General features: G+C 47.7%; 1 protein-coding gene across 1 annotated transcript in view; it reads right to left on the bottom strand.

The window, feature by feature from the left end:
* The window catches only part of Smoc2 (SPARC related modular calcium binding 2), a 127,751-nt gene that overhangs the window by 59,428 nt on the left and 49,422 nt on the right, over positions 1-18,901 (bottom strand). The window contains exons 3-7 of the mRNA XM_055616174.1: positions 17,680-17,786; positions 16,602-16,701; positions 7,023-7,070; positions 3,739-3,789; positions 1,845-1,919 (exon numbers count right to left, since the gene is read on the bottom strand). Of these exons, the coding sequence (XP_055472149.1) occupies positions 1,845-1,919; positions 3,739-3,789; positions 7,023-7,070; positions 16,602-16,701; positions 17,680-17,786 (381 nt within the window). The remainder of the gene's footprint in view (positions 1-1,844; positions 1,920-3,738; positions 3,790-7,022; positions 7,071-16,601; positions 16,702-17,679; positions 17,787-18,901) is intronic.

The following is an 18,901-nucleotide window of genomic DNA, read 5'->3' as shown; positions in this document are numbered from 1 at the left end:
GGCAGTGGTGGCTGAGAGGTGGTTTGCTTGTTCTTCATGCTACCTGGCCGAGTCGAGATTCTTCCCAGAGGATAACAAAATGCACCCTGAAATTACACAGTGCTGGGGACTGCATTTACAGTCATCTGTCTGTTTCTCAGATCAAAGTCAGTCGCAACCATAGTGCTTCTCCCAGGAGACGCTCTCAAGACCCAACAGTCAATCAGTAAGTTGGAAACAAGTAGTAATTTGATTATTTTCTTATATGTTAATTGCTTTGATACAGGACCGCTTCAGATAAGGTTTGTAGTGTGGCAACAGTTTTGAATAAAGCCTGGCTTTCGAGGTTATGAAAGACATATGCAGGCAACTTTTTACACGGTAGGAGCTCTGGGTAGCTTTACTTGAGTGACTTGAGAGGAAAAAGCCTCAGCCTAGCTCATATCACCTGCGTGCATATCCGTGGGGGAGTATCTTGATTATTAATTAGTGGAGGGCTGTCTGCTTTGGGAGGCATCATTACTGGGCAGATGATCCAGGACTCTTATAAAATAGTATAAGAGTCTGCAAGCCAGCAAGCAGCACCGGCCCTGGTTCCGCCACACTGCTTTGGCTGTGAGATGACTTCCTTGACATGAGGTACTGCTGTGTGGAGCAGTGAGCAGGCCTGCCTTCAACTTCTCAGTTGAGTGCCTGACGTCAATGGTGGGCTGTGACCTGGAATTTGTAAGCTGAATAAACTCGTTCCTGCTCTAAGCTGCTGTTGGTCACAGCAACAGAAATAAAACTAAAACAACAGGGAAGGTTGCCTATGGTAATCATTGCTGGAAAAAAAAAGGAATTATTTTAAATCTCCCTGCTATTTGCAGACTTACAACCGGTTGAGAAACCTTCTGTTCTACCCTGTCTCAGAGAAGTCAAGGGGGAAAGTCTCCATTAGGGACAAGGTGAGGTTCAGGAGGTTCAGCCATTCAGAGGCAGAGCCAGGAAGAAATGGTCAGGGACCATTATGGGGTGGCACTCACTCTACAAGTCCCCACTGGCCTTCGATTGCATCATTCAGGCCCCTCCGTTCCCACCTGTGCAGTCCAAGTCAGCAAGCTTTCCCAAGCAAGAGGTCCCTGAGGATGTGAGATTGTACAACACCAGGCACAGCCTTTCTGAAAGCCAGTCCTCTTCCTGCTGCAATATGGAGGCACTTAGAGTCTTCCTATCCTGGGCTGTGACACCCTCAAGTCTATACTGTATTATATATGTAATACTGTATTATATTAAAAACGCACTTTGAAGGAAGCATACAGCCCAGAGAGCGGCACTCTGTGCCAGAATGCCCTTGGGAGTGGCTGCCTGCCTCTCATCTCTGTGCTCAAGGTCAATGCCAGGAAATTCCTGTGGTCACCCTGACCTTCCTTGGCCGCCTATCCACTAACCCAGAGGACAGATTCAGATTCTACAAATGGCCAGAAGAAACAAGCAGGACACCCACCCAGTGAGCTCCGTAAACTCCCGAAACCAGGAGCTTCCCTAACAAGCTTCATGGCTTGTCTACAAAATGTCAAAGCAGTAAAGATCAGTCCTGTGTCTACTGTTCCACAATAGGTACAATCCATACATCTGGAGGCTTAAACCTAAAACAGCCAAGTGTTCAGAGAGCTCAGAAACCACCTCAAAAAGAGCGCTCACCACCAACCAGCCCCATGAAGCCTAAAAGCACAGCCCACCATACAGCTGCACAGGCTTCCTTCAGAGAACACAGAGAATCTAACAAAAAAAAAGTTGTTTAAAAAAAAAAAAAAAAAACTTCCAGAAGGTAAAACTCCCAAACTGAATACCCCCTTATAGACTGTCAATGGGTGACAGCTTACCTGAATTTTTATTAGTCTTGTTCTGCCGACTCTTAACTTGCTCAGTCCAGAGTGTAGGGTAACGTGATGCAATGTCTAGAGAAACAACAAGAACAGTTCGTCAGGGAGCATGGCGTCCCTCAGCTAAGGAGTTTAGCAGGTGCCCTGCCTTCCCCGACCCCACTCAGTAAAATAAATAAAGGTACATTGCTCCTTGGAAAAAGAAACAGTTAAAGGAATGGTTAAATTCACACGACAAAGGAAACAATATAGATTTTTAAACACTTGGGTTTTCAAACTTCACAATTTATTCATTATATATCCCCATTGAAGCCCCCTCCCTCAACACCCCCATTCTCACCCTCCCTCCCTCTTCCCCTCTATCCCCTTCCCCTAGTCCACTGAAAGGGGGAGTTCTCCTCCTTTGCCATCTGCCCATCGCTTGTTAAGCCTCATCAGGACTGCCTGGATCCTCTTCCTCTGTGGCCTGGCAACCAGGGGCGAGTGATCAGAGATCAGTCAACTGAGTTCATGGCAGAGGCAGCCCCTGCTCCTCTCACTCAGGGATCCACATGGAGACTGAGCTGCCAATGGACCACATCTGACCAGAGGGTCTAGTCTAGATCCTCTCTGTGCATCTCATTCAAAAGACATGTTTTTCATTAAAAAATGTAACCAAAATCTGTTTTGATGAAGTCAGGTTTTAAGTGTTATAAAGCACTCCAGTGTGCACTGAGGATGTAGCTCAGTGGTGTGGTAGCGTGCCTAGTACGCAGAATGCTCTTCAGCATCATCAGGAGTGGAGATAAAGGAAGCAGCCTAACGCACAAACACATCCCATGTAGTAAAACACTTACTCATGTAACATGAGGTTCTCACATAGTTGAATGATTCAACACAAAATAAAATATTTAAAATGTAACTTTCACATAATCCTGTTGAGGAAAGTATCCCCTTAATATTGATTTTAAAAGGTGATTGACTAAGCATGACAGGGTCATTATTTGGTCCTAAGAACACAGACCCTGCACATTGCCTGGGTTTGAACCCCCTTCCATGCAAGACAAGCAGCCCTGCACTCTTATGGGTGGAGTGGGGTTCTACAGGCTGGAGAGTTGATATGGCAGAGCCCAGAAACAACCCAGTACACACTGGCTCATGCTGGTTTTTGGAAAGCAGGTAGGATTCTGTACTCCGGTCTTTTGTCATTGTTTCATAATGTGCATTCTTTGTATATTTTCCCCAAAGCCTGATTCCATTTGACCTGAGAACATGACTAATGTCACAGACAATCCATTAAAGGTAAGCATCAGAGATCTATCCTTGTCATGGTTGTCATAAAGACCAGATATGTTAGTAGGAAAATGGCACATGTTATCACACGTTTTTGAAAAATTTGAATGCATCCATTTCCATTAATAAAATGGCTACCAAGGTATTCTTCTCGGCAGAGCCCCAAGGCAATTGTATAATCACCAGAAAAAGTAACGGTGCCTTGTGACACTGGAAATGGCCACACGCAGCCAGCCCACTCTGGACAACCACCTGATTTCTTGACACCCACATGAACTCAAGTCTGTAGTCGAGCACAGCACCTGGGGTGTCATTCTCTGCACTGAATGTGTGTGTTTTGGAGACTCTCCAAAAAGGACCTGGCATATCATACACAGAATGGTCCTCATTCTGGTCTCCATCTCCAGACCTGCGCATCCTATAGAAGCACACTTTGACATCACTTGACCCGTCTCTGCTTTCTGACCTTTCTATGTGTAGAATGCCTCTCTAAAGTCACAAGGGAGTAACAGCAGGCAGAATCCTTTGTGTGTCTAGGTTGTGAATGGCATGGTACCCATAATGGCTTGGTACCACTTCCCAACCCCTGACTATTCCTCCCTGCTCCCCACCAACAGCTCACCTTCTTCATCTCCTTGAGGCTGAGTCTCCAATGCTGGGGCTGCCGCATCATCTGAATTCAGAACGGAAAAGATTTGCAAGGAGACTACAATTATGAGAGTAAGCTAAGTAAGTGTGCATCCAGGCTGGAGCCCAGGATTAGCAAACCACCCCCAGAACCTCCCAACACAGCCCAGCATGGAGCAAAAGGCAGCACCCAGGGGCCCAGGGGTCAACACTGACCTGCTACTTTAGAGACTCTCACTCTCAAATGCTACGGGAATGTGAAAGCCAATGCCCACGCAGGAGGCCTAACCCATCGAGGCAGTGGCCATTATAGGGGAGTAAAGAACAAGCAGAAAAACCATAAGCAGGAGGCCCTAAAAGGCCATGAGGCTGGGAAGAAGATGGAGACCCACGGGGGTTGTTGTGGGAGCTGAAACCCCATTCCTGCATATGTTCCTAGGCAGGAACCACTTCAGCAGCCACAGCATGGACCAGCAAACCTCCCTTTCCCCTCATGTGCTTCCAGCCACTTAGCAGTGGAGGCGGAGAGGACCCTCAGGAGTACTGTGCATGGGAGGGAGGCTGCAGTGTGGGAAGGGTCATGCTAGTGAAGAGGTCAGTGAGAAGGCAGGATGGACACTGGGAGGAATGGCCCTGTCTCCTGGAGGATGGTCATCGCTGAATTTACTGACCACCTCCTCTTGGATTCCTGTGACCCTCAGGGTCAGAGCACCTTGACATAACAGTGGTTGGGGCACTTGAAATCTCCGACTCTCTCCCTACTGTTTTCATTCCAGTCTGCCACAGACATTGTGATATCTACAGTCATTTCAGAATCAGCATAAAGAAAGGGGCCGGCCAATAGGCCCAGCTAGCTATGACCCCACTGTACCCTCCAGCTGTCTAGAGGCCCCACACCAGGATTATAGGACAGCAAAGGGGATTTGTTTCTGAAACCTTTAATCTTTAATAATCTCTTGAAAAAAAACTTTGGTATCCAAACATCAAAAACTCAATATGACTTATATGGAACACATAAGCCTAATGTTTGCAGTGACAATGACATGGGAAAATCTACTGTTGAACTATTTTATTTTCTAAGAAAATTTTCATTTCATTTTATTTTTCATTTTCATTCTCATTTTTCTAAGAAAATAAAATGATAATAATAATGCATGTATACCAAATTTAATATACTAAAAATCTTAAAAGCTCATAGGAGAAGCCTTTAAATGACAGGTGTAAGGCTCCTGGAGTTTTGGCAAAAAACAAAAACAAAAAAACAGTTTTGTTGGTGTGTATTGATGAGGATCAGGGAACCCTCGTGAGCCATTCCCAAAATAACAGGGTCCCTGCTCACTGAATGCATGTCTGGCTGCCCAGAATGAGGTGGGAATCGTTGATGTCCAGCCTGAAAGTAGAGCTGTGCCCAGGCCCTGCCCATCTAGCTCAGGCTCCTGTGTGGTTGGTTCTTTGCCCTACCTGCCCTTGGAATGCTGTGTCTCACAGTGCCACACACCCACTGGAAGCTCTAACTCAGCCTAAACTGAGGACACCGTTACGATTAAGCATTTGAATTCCACAATAGCCTTATGCCTACAGGACACAGCCTAGAGAGTGGGGAAGTATACTTGCCCTCCATGTTTCTGCCATGTCTCCCTTTTTTCTCTGAACCTGGATTGTTGCTTCATTAGCAATCCTTTCTGTTGGGTGCCTCTCCAGAGAGCAGTGGAGTTCAGCCCCAGAGGCCTGCTTGTTCTTGAATTCATTTTGTACCCACACCCCAACTCCCCAGAGTGTCGTCTGGTGGACCTTGTGAGTATCCTGATAAGGAGATGCTAGCTGGCAGCAGAGTCCTCTGCTTCTCCCTCCTCTCAGCAATTAGGCTAACTTTCTATCCACAAACTGTCACTTCTTGCTTCCTAACCGTTATTTTATAGACTGGATGGAGGCCAAAGAGTTCACTTCTTCCTTCTAAGTGCAAACCATGCCCTCTCTTGACTTCCTGTTCCAGCTGGACACTGTTCTGTTTTCTTCCCAAAGCCAACTCATAGTCCCTCCTCAAGTATATACTATACCACAAAACCATCCTCCTGTAAACCTTCAAGTGTTCTCTAGACTGAATGCCTGATGACCATGTCTGTTTGGGGCTCCTTTGAGTATATCTCAAGCTTCTGTGGATGCTAGTGTCCTCTTTGTATCTACCCCAGGCCTCTCTGCATCTGCCACGGGCCTCTCTGTACTTTTCCCATGCATGTATCTTAGCAGTACAAAGATATTTCTTCCAGGGCAGGAAGCCCAGTCCCTGGCCAACAGATTTTCAATTTGTGCCTCAGGAATGGGGTTGAGTAAACTCAGCTCTACTTGTCTTCATTTTATACCACTTCTTTTTGTCAGGTTTATTACACTATAACCCACAGGAAAAGGAAGAGAAATGCCTATGGTTATATTAAAAAAAAATTAATTTCATCTTGAAAATCACTCCAAAGATTAAAAGCAGAATGTGTGTTACAGGGACCGAGGGGGAAACTGAGGAAGGTCAAGGAACAAAGGAGCAGATCTTCCCACGTTGTCTCAGTAGGCAGGTTACAGCCCAGAAGAAGATAAATTTAGTCATAAAGGGGCCCCCGAAAGAAAGAAGTCAACCGACTCTCTCTTGCTCTGAAGAGCATATGTTTTAGAGAGAGCGAGCATTTTAGCCTCCTCACAGATAGACACACATCACAGTGTCCTCAGTAACTTCTGGCTTGGAACGTGTGAGAGGCCAAAATACTGAACCTCTATTCTCTTGCCAAGTACCTCTCTTGACGCTCCCCGAGTCACACAACACACCTACAATAGAACTCAGTACACCTCCATGGACCACGACAGGCCCACGGTAGTGCCTGGCACACCTACAGTTGAATTCATTCCCCTACATTCTCAGCCTGGCACGCCCATAGTGGTCTCCATAGACCCACAGTAGCATCTGGATCTGCCACACCCACAGTATTACCCACCTGCTACATCACAGTTCTCTTCATACACTACAGTGCTCTCTGGCACACCTACAGTTGAAGACAACATACCCACTGTGTTCCCGAGCTGCTCTCAGGGGCCCCCACACAAGCTGTAGCTAACACCCCCCGACTGTACTGCCTGACCCCCAGGGGACTAGCTGAAGGCAGGGCTGGGTCCATGCTTCTGGAAGATCTGGGCAACAGTTTCCAACACATTTCAGCTATAACTTGAGAGTCATTTCAAGGGGCAATCATATCAAATCATATAGACCATCACGCAAATCCACTTCAAGATAGTTACCTGCTTTTCCAGCACCTTCTCGCTGGGGCAACTTTTCATTTATTGAACCTACAAGAGGAAAATAAAGAATGGAATTACAACACCCTGCCCAGTGATTATCATCAGTTGAGGAAAGCAGCTCCATCCTTCCATTTTAATACATTCAAAGTGCATTCTCACGTTCTAGTTAAATTACACAAATGACCTGACACCAAGGGGAGCTATCACCTAAAATGGTAACCCTGGCAGCATGGGAGAGTCCCCATTTCTGAGGTTTTGCAGCTAAGTGTGAAAGACCTTTACCCCAACATATTGGCAATGTATGCACCCCAAAAGCAGCCTCTGTCTCCTTATCGGCACAATGAGTGTTGGAGCCACAAGGTATAGATGGGTACAAAGCAATAGGACGCCAAATCCTTGGTTTCAACTTGAGTTTGATTATGGGAGGGAAAAGCATAGACTTGTCTTTTGTAGAGGGACACAGACCACTGACAGATCTAAGGAGTGTGAAGCTCTTGGGACAGTGAGGGACACAGGCTGAGGAAATCTCAGGAGCTCGCTTCCTATAGACATGCTGTGGGTGCCTGTGTTTCTACTGAACCGTTTCCCATCCCTGTGAGGGCCATGCACTGCACTGCCCATTTGTTGCTTTGTGGAGAAAGGTGTTGATATTGCACAGTATGGACACAGTTCTTACAAATCTGAGGCAGGATCCCTTTGCTTCCAATGCATGGGAACTGTGTTGGAAACCAACTTCTCCCACATCACCACCTGCTTGGCATATCAGACAAAACAATCTCTGCTCAGAACTGTGACTAACCCAGTGCCCCTCAGCAAAGATGATTTGTTACAGTTCTTTTCAGCTGTAACTTTGAGTCTGAAAGAGAGATTGACACTTCCATTAAAGGCAAAGACGACTCTATGATATCATTTCAATTGCTGGCATTTTTTTGCCTTTATATATACTTTTCTTCTTTTTTATTATTGTAATTTATTACAATTTGTATCCCAGCTGTGGCCCTGCCCCTCATCTCCTTCCTTCCTTTTCTCCCCCTGTGCTTCTCCCCTAGTCTACTGATAGGGAAGACCTCCTCACCTTCTATTTGACCCTAGCCTATCATGTCTCATCAGGACTGGTTGCATTGTCTTCCTCTGTGGCCTGGCAAGGCCAGGGGCCAGTAATCAGAGAGCCTGCCACTGAGTTCATGCCAGAGAAAGCCCCTGCTTCCCTTACTATGGACCCCCGTTGGATACTGAGTCTATGGGCTACAGCTCAGCTGGGGTTTTAGGTCCTCTTTCTCCATGTATTGTCCTTGGTTGGGGTATCAGTCTCTGCAGGGTCCCCAGGGCTCAGGTTATTTTTGGCTCTGTTGGTCTCCTTTTGGGGCTGCTGGCCCCTCCAGGTCTTTCTATCTCCTCCTTCTTTCACACAATTCCATTATGGGAATAAGAAGGTACCTGCCTTAGACAGCACCTGGCAGGGGTAATCCAGGAAGTCCAGTTGTCCTTCTGGCCTCCTGGGTTGTGGGCTATGGTCTCTCATGTGTCTCAGTCAGCAGCTAGAAAGCAGCAGGAAGAGCTGGGACATGCAGAGCTGCCTCCTGCCTTCCAGAAGCCTCAGAATTATTTGCCTCTGGAATTGGCGTTTCTTGAAAAACAATAAAAATGTGTTGGGAGACACGGAAATAAGTAATTCTTAGGCTTTTGGAAGGCAGGGGGCAGCTCTGCACATCCCAGGTCTTCCTGCTAGTTCCCAGCTGCTGCCTTAGACACTGAGACCATAGCCCACAACCCAGAAGGCCAGAAAGACAACTGGACATCCTGGAATACCCCTGGCAGGTGCTGTCTAAGGCAGGTACCTTCTTATTCCCATCTACTTTTCTCCCACCACGAAATGTGAGCGTGTTCTGTGGCTTCTGGTGCCAAGGTTTACCTTGGTAAGAATCAGAACTGGCCGCTCTGTATCGCTGACCCTGAGCCTCCCATTGCTTCCTGTTCAGCCCCACCTCCAGGGACCAGCTTCTTACAGAGCTCCTGGGTTGACACATCCTTGCTCCACCACATGTAGCTATGATGAATCAAAGCTTTCCCTCTTTTGACTGCAAATGGCAGGACTTTGGTACTCTCTCTGAGCACGTGTATGTGGGTTTCAATTTGTGAGTGAAATAGAACTGTTCTAGATAATTAAACTACTCCCTTGAGAGAGCTTCAAGACTGAACTAAGATAATCCTTTGTAATCTGAGAATGAGGCAGGGCAAGATGTTGACCAGAAAGCTGATTAGAGACAAGATCAAGAAAAGACACGACAACTTGCCACCATCACTCCCAGGGGTGGGGATGGGCCAGGTTCTCCTGGAGCAGCCAGCCCTGGGCTCACGGGGGACCCTCATTCAATCAGCATATACAGCTAGCCAAAAACAGTTCTATCTTGATCTTCATCTGTAGGAAAGAGCTTCTTGGTTCTCTGCAGAACCAAGTGTCCCTGATCGCACACTCTGCCATCCAAACATTGTGAAATAGGGAATGTGACTTGGTAGAGCCTGTCCGGGATCAAAGACTCCACAGCTTTCTGTCCCAGCCTCCCTAAAAGGTGCTGTCATGAAGAACTGGGAAGGGAGCTGAATACAAATTTGTAGCCAGGACAGTGGGAGAAGCAAGGGAATCCAAGCCCAATGGAGCAGCTGGGATTTCTCACAGTGCTTGCTTGTCTTTGGTGTCCGCAGTGGCATGCCCCGATCTGTGTCACTGCAGACCAGCACCAGAAGGGCAGGCTAAAGGTCCTCTATCAGTGAGCTTCTGTCTCCTGAAAGGGGCCTTTAGCAGTTGCAGAGGGGCATTTCTAGTGAAGAAAACCACAGTGTAAGGGGGTGCCCATGAATTATGGAGGAGTGCCGGATCATTGACCTTGCAGCCCAGGTTACAACATAGATCCAGCCTACTTGGCAAAAACAGGGGGATGCCCTCAACCTCATAGCGGGCAGGGTCCTGATGACACACGAGCTCTTTTCCCAAGTAAAAGATGGACTGGACGGAGACTAGGGAAGCAGCAGGGGTGACGGTATCTACTCACACAGGTGGCACTGGCTCACTTGAAAGAGACAATGGTTTCTTCAGTGCACAGTTAACACAGCATGAATCATCCCAGAAAGCACAGACTCCACAGATCGACATGGCTTTTCTTGGGAGTGTAAGAGGGGAGAGCAGGGAGGTTCGGAAGAGAAAAGACAGGACTGTGCTCTCTCTGTCAGGAAAAAACGTTTCCCTTTGTCACTTAGCAGGTGGCTTCTGCTCTCTTGTTCTCTAACAAGAAGGCATGAAACATCAAGCCAGTACTGAAAGATGCAGCACAGAAGGAGAAGAGAAGATCTGAGCCTCAGTTCATCCCAGCTCTGTGACCTGGGCAGATTTACCTCTCTAAATCCATTTTCTCACCTACAAAATGAGCCGAGTGTATGAGGCCTGTCATCCTAGCCCTTGGCTGAGGCACAGGAAAAAAAAAAATCTCAAACTTGAGGCTGGCCCATGCTTACACAGCAAGACGGCCTCGAGAATAGCCACAACCACAAAGTAACAAATGGGCAGTGTGGAGTGACCTCATACCGAAGCGTGACCTCATACAGAAGAAAGCCAGCAGCAATGCTGACTGCCCCCACAAAATGACCCATGGTGTTGCTCTGTGTGCTGCACACATAGACAGTGGAGGAGCACGCCAGCTCGTTAGGACGGGGCACTCACGGCCACACCACTGTGGCCTCAGCCATCATCAGCTTTCTCCAACTTGTTTGTTCATTTGTACAATCAGTTGCCATGCCACCATGTGCTGGATAAACAGCACAGTGACATGACAGCATGAAGCTTTCGGTAGAAATACAGGCACCCAGGCGTGTCTGTGTGTGAAGCTCCTGAGCAGGGCCCAGGTACTGCTCTTTATATGAGTGACATAAAGTGGGACTACTTGCTTATAAAAGGCCTTTTAATTCTTTTCAGAAAGTTATTAGGCCACTTGAGGGGAAAGCTCTGTGAGAACTAGGAATGCCAAAGGGGAGTTCACAAGTATTTTTTCCATTTAATTTCACAGAGACTGTGCTAGCTGGGGCCGGGGACTATCTTATTTCTTCATCCAACTGTTGAAAGACCATCTGGTCCAATCTAAGGACCTTTGTAGTTTACCCCTGGGTCTTCCACAGCTTGGAGTAGAATTCTCCGGACCAAGCAGCAGATACGGATGTGAGAAGATTTCAGAAGAGACCACAAACCTTCACAGTCCTGTCAGAATGGCCATAAAACCACGGGTCACAAGTTTGAACATTTAAAAACATGTTAGTAAATGGACAGTGGCAGGCAGCTGCCTGCCTGCTGCCAGCACCTCTGCTGTGGTTCTGTCTATTGGGCAAGATCTCTAACCCTTACTGGAGCATCTGTCTGCCTTCAGCTCCAGAGTGTGGTCCTTGGCATGGGGGCCAAGCACTGTGATGCCACCACATATAAGCCATTCTGCTTCTTTCCCCTCCTGAGAATTGAAATCTGAAGCCTACTCCAAAGGCCAAGTTCTCACTAAGGTCTAAGCGAAGACTCTCCAGATACTGGGATGCTGAAAGTCCTTCTATTGGAGAGATGGCTGATAATGTAGAAGAGCACTCACTTTTCTTGCACAAGACCTGAGCTCAGTTCTAAGCACTCACATCAGGCAGCTCGCAACTACTGTTACTACCGTTCCAAGGGATCTGACACCCTCTGTTTGCTACCACCATCTAAAAGCCCATGCACATAAACACACAGGCACATATACACATGTACAAATAATAAACCTTTTCTAGGTCTTTGCACAAGGATCAGCCTACAATTTCTTAAACCTGGCTAGGAATGAGCTCTCAGTCAATGCTTAGGTTGCACAGATGAGATTAAAACTCGAAGCTATTTCCAAATCACAGCATTACCCATCTTCAGGCACCATCTGTGTATGTGTGGAGGGGGGGGGGGAATTCTTTGTTTTTTAACATCTGCGTGTATGCCCAGCCATGCCAGCCTTTGAAAATGGAAAAGAAAGAAAGAGGAGCAGGAGGAGGGTGAGGAGGAGGAGGGGGGATAGAATGAAAATAAGATCCCTGAAGAACAAGTATGACCGTGTGGAGGTCTCATCCCCTTCACCGGCACAGGACATGAGGAAGTAGAACGAATGCTTTGCCATTCCTCTTGGACATTTCTGGTGCCTGCAAGCACCGGCTGCAGACCAGAGCTCTGGGCATAGAGGGCTCCATGCTGCACCTAAGACTCCAGAAGTGAGCAAGGAACACCTCTCAGGAGGGGAAGTGGGAAGTCACTTGGGAACAGCTCACTACCTCTAAAAGCACCCTTTGTTTTCAACTCCCTGTCACCATGCTTCCTGAAGCCGTCCCCCTACCCCACCCCAAAATCCATTCTGCAGGCCTCCCTCCATTTTTCCATACCTGATCTGCGGGCAAGCCACAACCCAAGAGGCATCAGAGTCAACAGTACTCAAGGAGTACTACAGACCCTCTCCTATACCCTCCAAGCCTGACCTTTTTCATGAGAACCCTCTTGGCACTTTCCTGAATGTTGCTGGACAGAGTGAATGGTATCCTGTATGTGCCTGCAGTTAGTCCATTGCTGGCCCAGCCTCCCATCTGCAGCAGCATTCGCCAGGTCCCACCTACTGCTGGCTTCCTGGTTGCCAGTGTTTGGCAACAGCTCCAATAACACTGAACAGTGAGTGGGCTTCTTGCAAAACAAGTCCAGACGGGAGTGCCACAAGAACCAGCCCAGCACTGTCCTGTGATAAGAAGAGACCAGTGGCTCAGGAATGCCCACTGATGACAGACAGAATGAGGAGGAAAGGTCCAAGGGGCTTGACATCTCCACACTTCCTCTTCAGCCTGAGGCCTCTGCCCCTCACACCTACATCTCCACAGGGGAAACAGAAGAATGGGGAGGTCACTGGCTTATGGTTTATTGGCTGATCACTTGTTAATTCAATCAGTAGCCATCAAGGGAGGTTGGCATGATGGATACCTGTGAAAGAGACTGGGTTTTTCATGTTTTTAAAAGAGGAATAAAGTCACTTCCACCATAATCTCTCAGGACAACTGTGGCTCAGCAGTCAGAACGTAAACAAAAATGTTTAAGGAAACTGGGATGTTAACGGTATTTGTCGGCCTGAATGGATCTGAAAGCAACTAAGACATAAGTCACTCAGCACACCTGTGAGGGGTTTTTTTTTTTTTTTTTAGATCAGGGTATTTGAAGTGGGAAGATAATCCTAACTGTGGGCATCACCTTCCAGTGGCGATCAGAAAAAAGGCGGTGTAAGGGGAAAGCTTTGCTTTTCGCCTCATTATCTTTGCTACATTCCTTTGTGGATATCAGAACCCAGCTTCTAACGTGTACTAAAGACCAGGGATGCTCCAGGAATCTTCCCGGCCTTTAGCCCCAGGTTAAAACTGTGGAGGCATCCAGCCTCGTGGGCTAATGGGCTACTGAGTTCTGAAGACAGCCACCGTGGGACTACCCAGATCACATCCTGTAAGCCAATCTGATAAATCCCTTCTGTGGTACATCCATCCTGTCAGCACTGTTCCTCTGTGGTCCCCACAGGACACCTCCAGACCAGAGTTGGTTTTGTCTACTTGGGAGCTGTAAATTCCCTGCCTTGTGTTCTACTTTCCTGTGGCTCCTCTGACTCACGCAGATGTCAGCACCACGGCACCAGCGAGGGAGACAGGGGTGTATCTGTCTGCACTGCTGTTTATCCTACTGTGAGTCTGGCACTCTTAGGGTTTTATCCTACAGACATCAACAGGCCCCCATCCTGGGGTTTGGTCTTTATAGCCAGCGTTGCTGTAGGCCTGCCACATATCTGCTTCTCCAGGGCCCATTCCCAGAAGGGAAGAGCTGGACCCTCAATGAGTGGCTTACAGTGCTATGGTTCTGTCGCTCTGTCCTCACCAGCTCGCCGCAGCAGCACCTGCTGTTTCTGTCTCCAGGCCTGTGTCACAGTAAGAGTCACAGTAAGACTCTAACCTGTGCTGCCCTGTCGCTATGAAGCAAGGACACCCTCCTCTCGAAAATGCTACTGCTTTGACCACTTAGGAACTGACGTATTCTGCCTCCATGGCTTCAACTTGTGAAATGATTGTTCCTGCTCACCCAGGTCTTCCTCCTACAACTAAGGGTGGAAGGACTTTGGGAGGGGTTCTAGGCCAGGCTTGCACACAGACCTAGAATGGACATCTACCCCTATTCCTACCTGGCTGCTACAGAGCATGTTTACACATAGCCCTATAACTACATACAGATACAAATTCATACATACACATATACACACACATAAATACACATACACCACATACATACGCATGATACACAAATCCCTACATATACACATACCCACATGTAAACATGCATCCATGTATACATGTTTACATGCAGACATTCACACAGACATACATACACATATTTTAACAGAAATTGTCTGTCTTCTGTTCATTTCTAACCTAGTTTCTGAGTTCCAGTTTTATAGAGCATACCTATATGGTGAATTCGTTGTGAATTTGAAGGCAGAAGCTATGTGCTGAATTCTGAAGTTTTACGTAAGCTTAACAGGTGGACAGCATGCAGCACCTGTGCTATACATCGGCTGGTTGCAGAGGACACAGGCATATTCAAAGCACAAGCTCAAGGCCATGCTAGCCAACACTCAAACCCAGACAGATGTAAAGTGACACCCATTTCCCATTTCCCCACTTCTCCGTCAGGCTGTGCCACCACATAGGAAGAAGCCCATTCCATTACATAGAGGCACACTGTTAATTGTGTCTCTGTTGGGTGAGAGTGGGGTGCTTAATTCCCCCACAGCTCTCCCTTAAATTTCAAAACCCCTCAGTTGCTCAGCGCGGCCCAGTGATGTTTCCCGAAATGCTAACAAATAATTGCAGCTCTCTCATCCCCATGGGTTTGCAGAATGAAACCTTAGCATGCTGCGCTGTGGGAGCCACAGATACATCAGTCATTCCAACCTGGTGAGAAAGGACACCAGCCTAATAGAGGAGGGAGAGACCAGCCAATCACACACATACACACACATATACACACATATCACACAGACACACCCACTCACACAGACACACACACACATACCACAGACATACACACTCTCACACACACACACACACACACACACACACACACACACACACACACACTGCTCCCTCTAAATGAGGCAGCCATCCCAAAGATCCCTGTCCTTTCTAAGCAGTGCCTTTTGTTTGGTTTATTTTTGGAAACAAAGTCTTTTTACATAGTCCAGGATGGCCTAGAACTCTCCATTCCCCTGTCTGTGCCTCCAGAGTGCTAGAGGCCACTACACCAGGCTTACAATTCCATCATATCCCTTTGCCTCTTGGCCAAGCACCGCACACTTAGGCTTTTAAGTGAAGGGCCAGAACATTCTCTGTCTGTAACGACCGTGCAAACAGTGACAATGGAGAGCTTTCACGCCATCACACATCATTTTCACCTGGTAGGAGAGCTGGCACAGTCTATTCCAGAAGCAAAGGGTGTTCCAGCAGGGCAGAGCACCCCAACAGTCTTACACACGGCTCTAAGGAAATGCGCTCACACAGGACTCAGCTTTTCTGACAGTGCAGCTAGGATCATGGCAGATGCCCTGTTTTCTGCTTTCTGCCAGGAGAGTAGGTTCCATGCAAAGGGCTGCCACATGGATGAAAACCCAGTTGCCTGCGATGGGACACACACAAAGGCCCGAGTGACACTACTTCTCCTTTCTGTCTTTTCCTCCATGAGTTTATACAGGACCTATTCAATGTAAACATTAACTCAGGAAGAAAAAAAATGGCACCTTGTAGGTTTCAATGGCAAAGCCGTTTTAAAATAAAACAAGACACACAGCACGTGGGTTTCAGAGATCTGTCACACGGTCCAAGGGACAAACTTGGGGAAACGTGCTAGCCACTGATTGATAGGTTTGCCTAGTTCAAATGAAAGGCCAGAAATGTTGATGAGACAAGATCATTCAGCTTCATCAGAGAGACTCCCAGCCAGTTAGTCAGGCCCGGGCTGGAGACCATTTTCACATAAAAATGATCTGAATCATGTATAACCTTTTTTGGTAAAATATTAATGGAAAAGGGACCATTTTATAGACTGTGAGCCTGCCAGCCTTGTTACGTTCAGTACATGAAGCTCCCGTCTGAGTAATAAAACATCACACATAAATGTCTGGAAACTGAACTGCGAGCAACGATCCACTTTCTCTTTGAAAACACACACACATATATAAAAGCAAGACCTTTTGCTTTCTTTGGCCAAAGAAAACAATGGGTCATTCAAGCTGGTGACTGGAGCCTCTGTGGTTATATTTTCAAATGATTCAAGCCCAGTGTGTCCCTAGGGTGAGCTGTCCCCACACACCAGTGTGTGGACAAAAGTCCTTGCTTTTCACCTCAGGTCTGTGTGGAGTGGCATGTCTGGAGAGCTCCCCCGAAACCCCTCTCTTGATTTGTGAGTAAGTGTGAGTAAGATGCCCAGGGGAAACAGAAAGTGGAGCTGGCTGTTAGACCTACCGGGACACCTGGGCGTCTTGTGGGCCGCGGCGGTGCCGCTGATGGGCCTTCCATTTGGTGTAACGCACCAACAGTACCCCGTGTAGCTGTGACACTGGACCTGCGGAGGAAGGACAGGAAGTGAGCTCACCGCAGACAGTCACCTCAGAGGCCTGAGGATGGCAGAGGCTCTCGGTGGCTGCATTTGGCTGCTGGGTGGAAACTCTATGCTGAGCTTCACCACAGATGAGTATACTTCGCTGCATGGCAGTGAGGGCTGCTTCCCTGAACCTCAAGCCCTCCCCTCACACGTGGGATAAGCCAGTCCCCACTGCCTCTCAGTGAGCTTGTGGCTGGCTCAGGGAGAGGAGAGAGAGTCCAGCGGTGAAAAAGCATTTCTCCATCACCTCATGTTCCCCGCAGACAGCCCTCTGTCTGATCTTCAGGTGACCACAGCCTAAGGGACATCCAGCAAAGTTCCTCCCCCATGCCATCCTTTCTCCCTTCATCTCCCAAATGTCACATGACTATGTTGAGACACGTGGACTCGCACTTCCGACGAGATCATAGGTATTGATAGCAGAATGCTTTTCCTGGCCCCACCCCAGCCCCCGGAACCTACTATTCTGGCAGCATACTGCAGACAGCTCTCAATAACAGCACTGACTTTCTCAAATTGGAACCAAGCTATTTTTGACAGCGTTTGGCCAACAGCGTGACCATAGGCAGGCCATGACTTGATGTGGCAGCATCCGACTGTGGACTCAGTGGGATGGCTGAGTCATGGGGCTCGTGAGTGAGCTAAGCTACAATCAAACCCGGTAGACCAGGGCTTGTGAGCCTTTCTGAGAGAACTGTCTCATGCCATACTCATGCGTGACAAGGATGCACTCACCAGAGCTGAGTGCAGACACTGTGCCAGCTGGGTCTGGAACCCTCCCTCATATACCTCATTATGCCAAGAGGCTCCTGAGGCTGGCTCTCAGAAACATGATGACCATTTCGCACTCAACCGTTCTGGCTCCTTCCCTTTCACCCCCATTCCTGGTACCTCAACCTCAACGGTCCAGGCTTAGCATCTCCCAGCAGCGTGAATCACCTGACTGTAGGTGCCGTCATCATTGCATTCCGGAATGAACACTTGCTGGAATTCCTTCCGGGCCTGCTCCTGGGTGTACTTCCTCTCAGCCACACACCTGGACACATCTGTGGGAAGACCACACAGAGCAGTTACCGGGCAGGAGGAGAAGACAACAGATGACATTCTAAGAGACAAGCACAAGCTGTTGAGAAAGTAGGGCACTGAGCAGGTAGGGGCTGTGCACTTCAGCAGGCACCTTCCTTCCCTCTTGGTCCCACAAGAGCCCATTCCTCATGCTGTCTAGATGGGAAATGGAGGCTGAGGACACTCCCTGAATAGGACAATGGGAAACCGGGAAGCCTGCCTTCCTAAATCCAAGAGGTAGGCTGTGCCAGGGCACCAGAATGCAGGTGGGAGCCCAGGAGGTTCAACTCCAGTCAGAGGCAACTAACTTAAAGGCAGGCCCTGGGCCCCTCATAGCGCAGGGCATGATATTCCACAGTAGCCCAACACCTGGAGGATCTGAGGCTACCTTCAAGACTCACCTCTTTCCTCTGAATCTTGGTCTCTAGGATCTCAAAGTCTTTTCCAAACTGTCAGGGAAACATGATGATAAAAAACTAAACACCCCACAGCTCATGTAAAAAAATGATACTGTCTCAGTGATTTATTTTGTGCTATGAAGCATGAGAACTCCAGGGACTTGATGACTGGTAAAAAATGGAAAAGTTCAAAAACAACCAAACAGGCTGGGCAAGGAGCTCAGTGGTAAAAATGTTGCCTCTTTGCATCAGGGCCTGGGCTCAATCTTCTGCATGAATACAAAAGTACACTTAGGGCCAACAAGATGGTTCAGTGGACAAAGACTCATGCCATCAAACTTGCTGACCTAAGTTCAATTCCCAAAACCCACATGGAAGGAAAAACCAACTCTTACAAGTTCTCCTCTGACCTCCACTTGTGCAATGTGGCATGTGCACACACACACACACACAGATGGATAGACAGACAGACAGACAGACAGAGAGATAGGTGATAGGTAGGTAGATAGACAGATAGATAACATACATACAAATACACATGACAGATAGGTGGTACATACATATATATGTATACATATATACATACATAGATGATAGCTAGGTGACAGATCAATCAATAGATAGATGATTGATCGGTAGATAGATAGAGATAGATAGATAGATAGATAGATAGATAGATAGATAGATAGATAGATAGA

Source organism: Psammomys obesus, unplaced genomic scaffold (assembly GCF_907164565.1).
Source record: "Psammomys obesus unplaced genomic scaffold, mPsaObe1.curated_primary_1811, whole genome shotgun sequence".
In the NCBI taxonomy this organism is placed as follows: Eukaryota; Metazoa; Chordata; class Mammalia; order Rodentia; family Muridae; genus Psammomys; species Psammomys obesus.
This window is presented reverse-complemented; position numbering and strand designations above follow the sequence as displayed.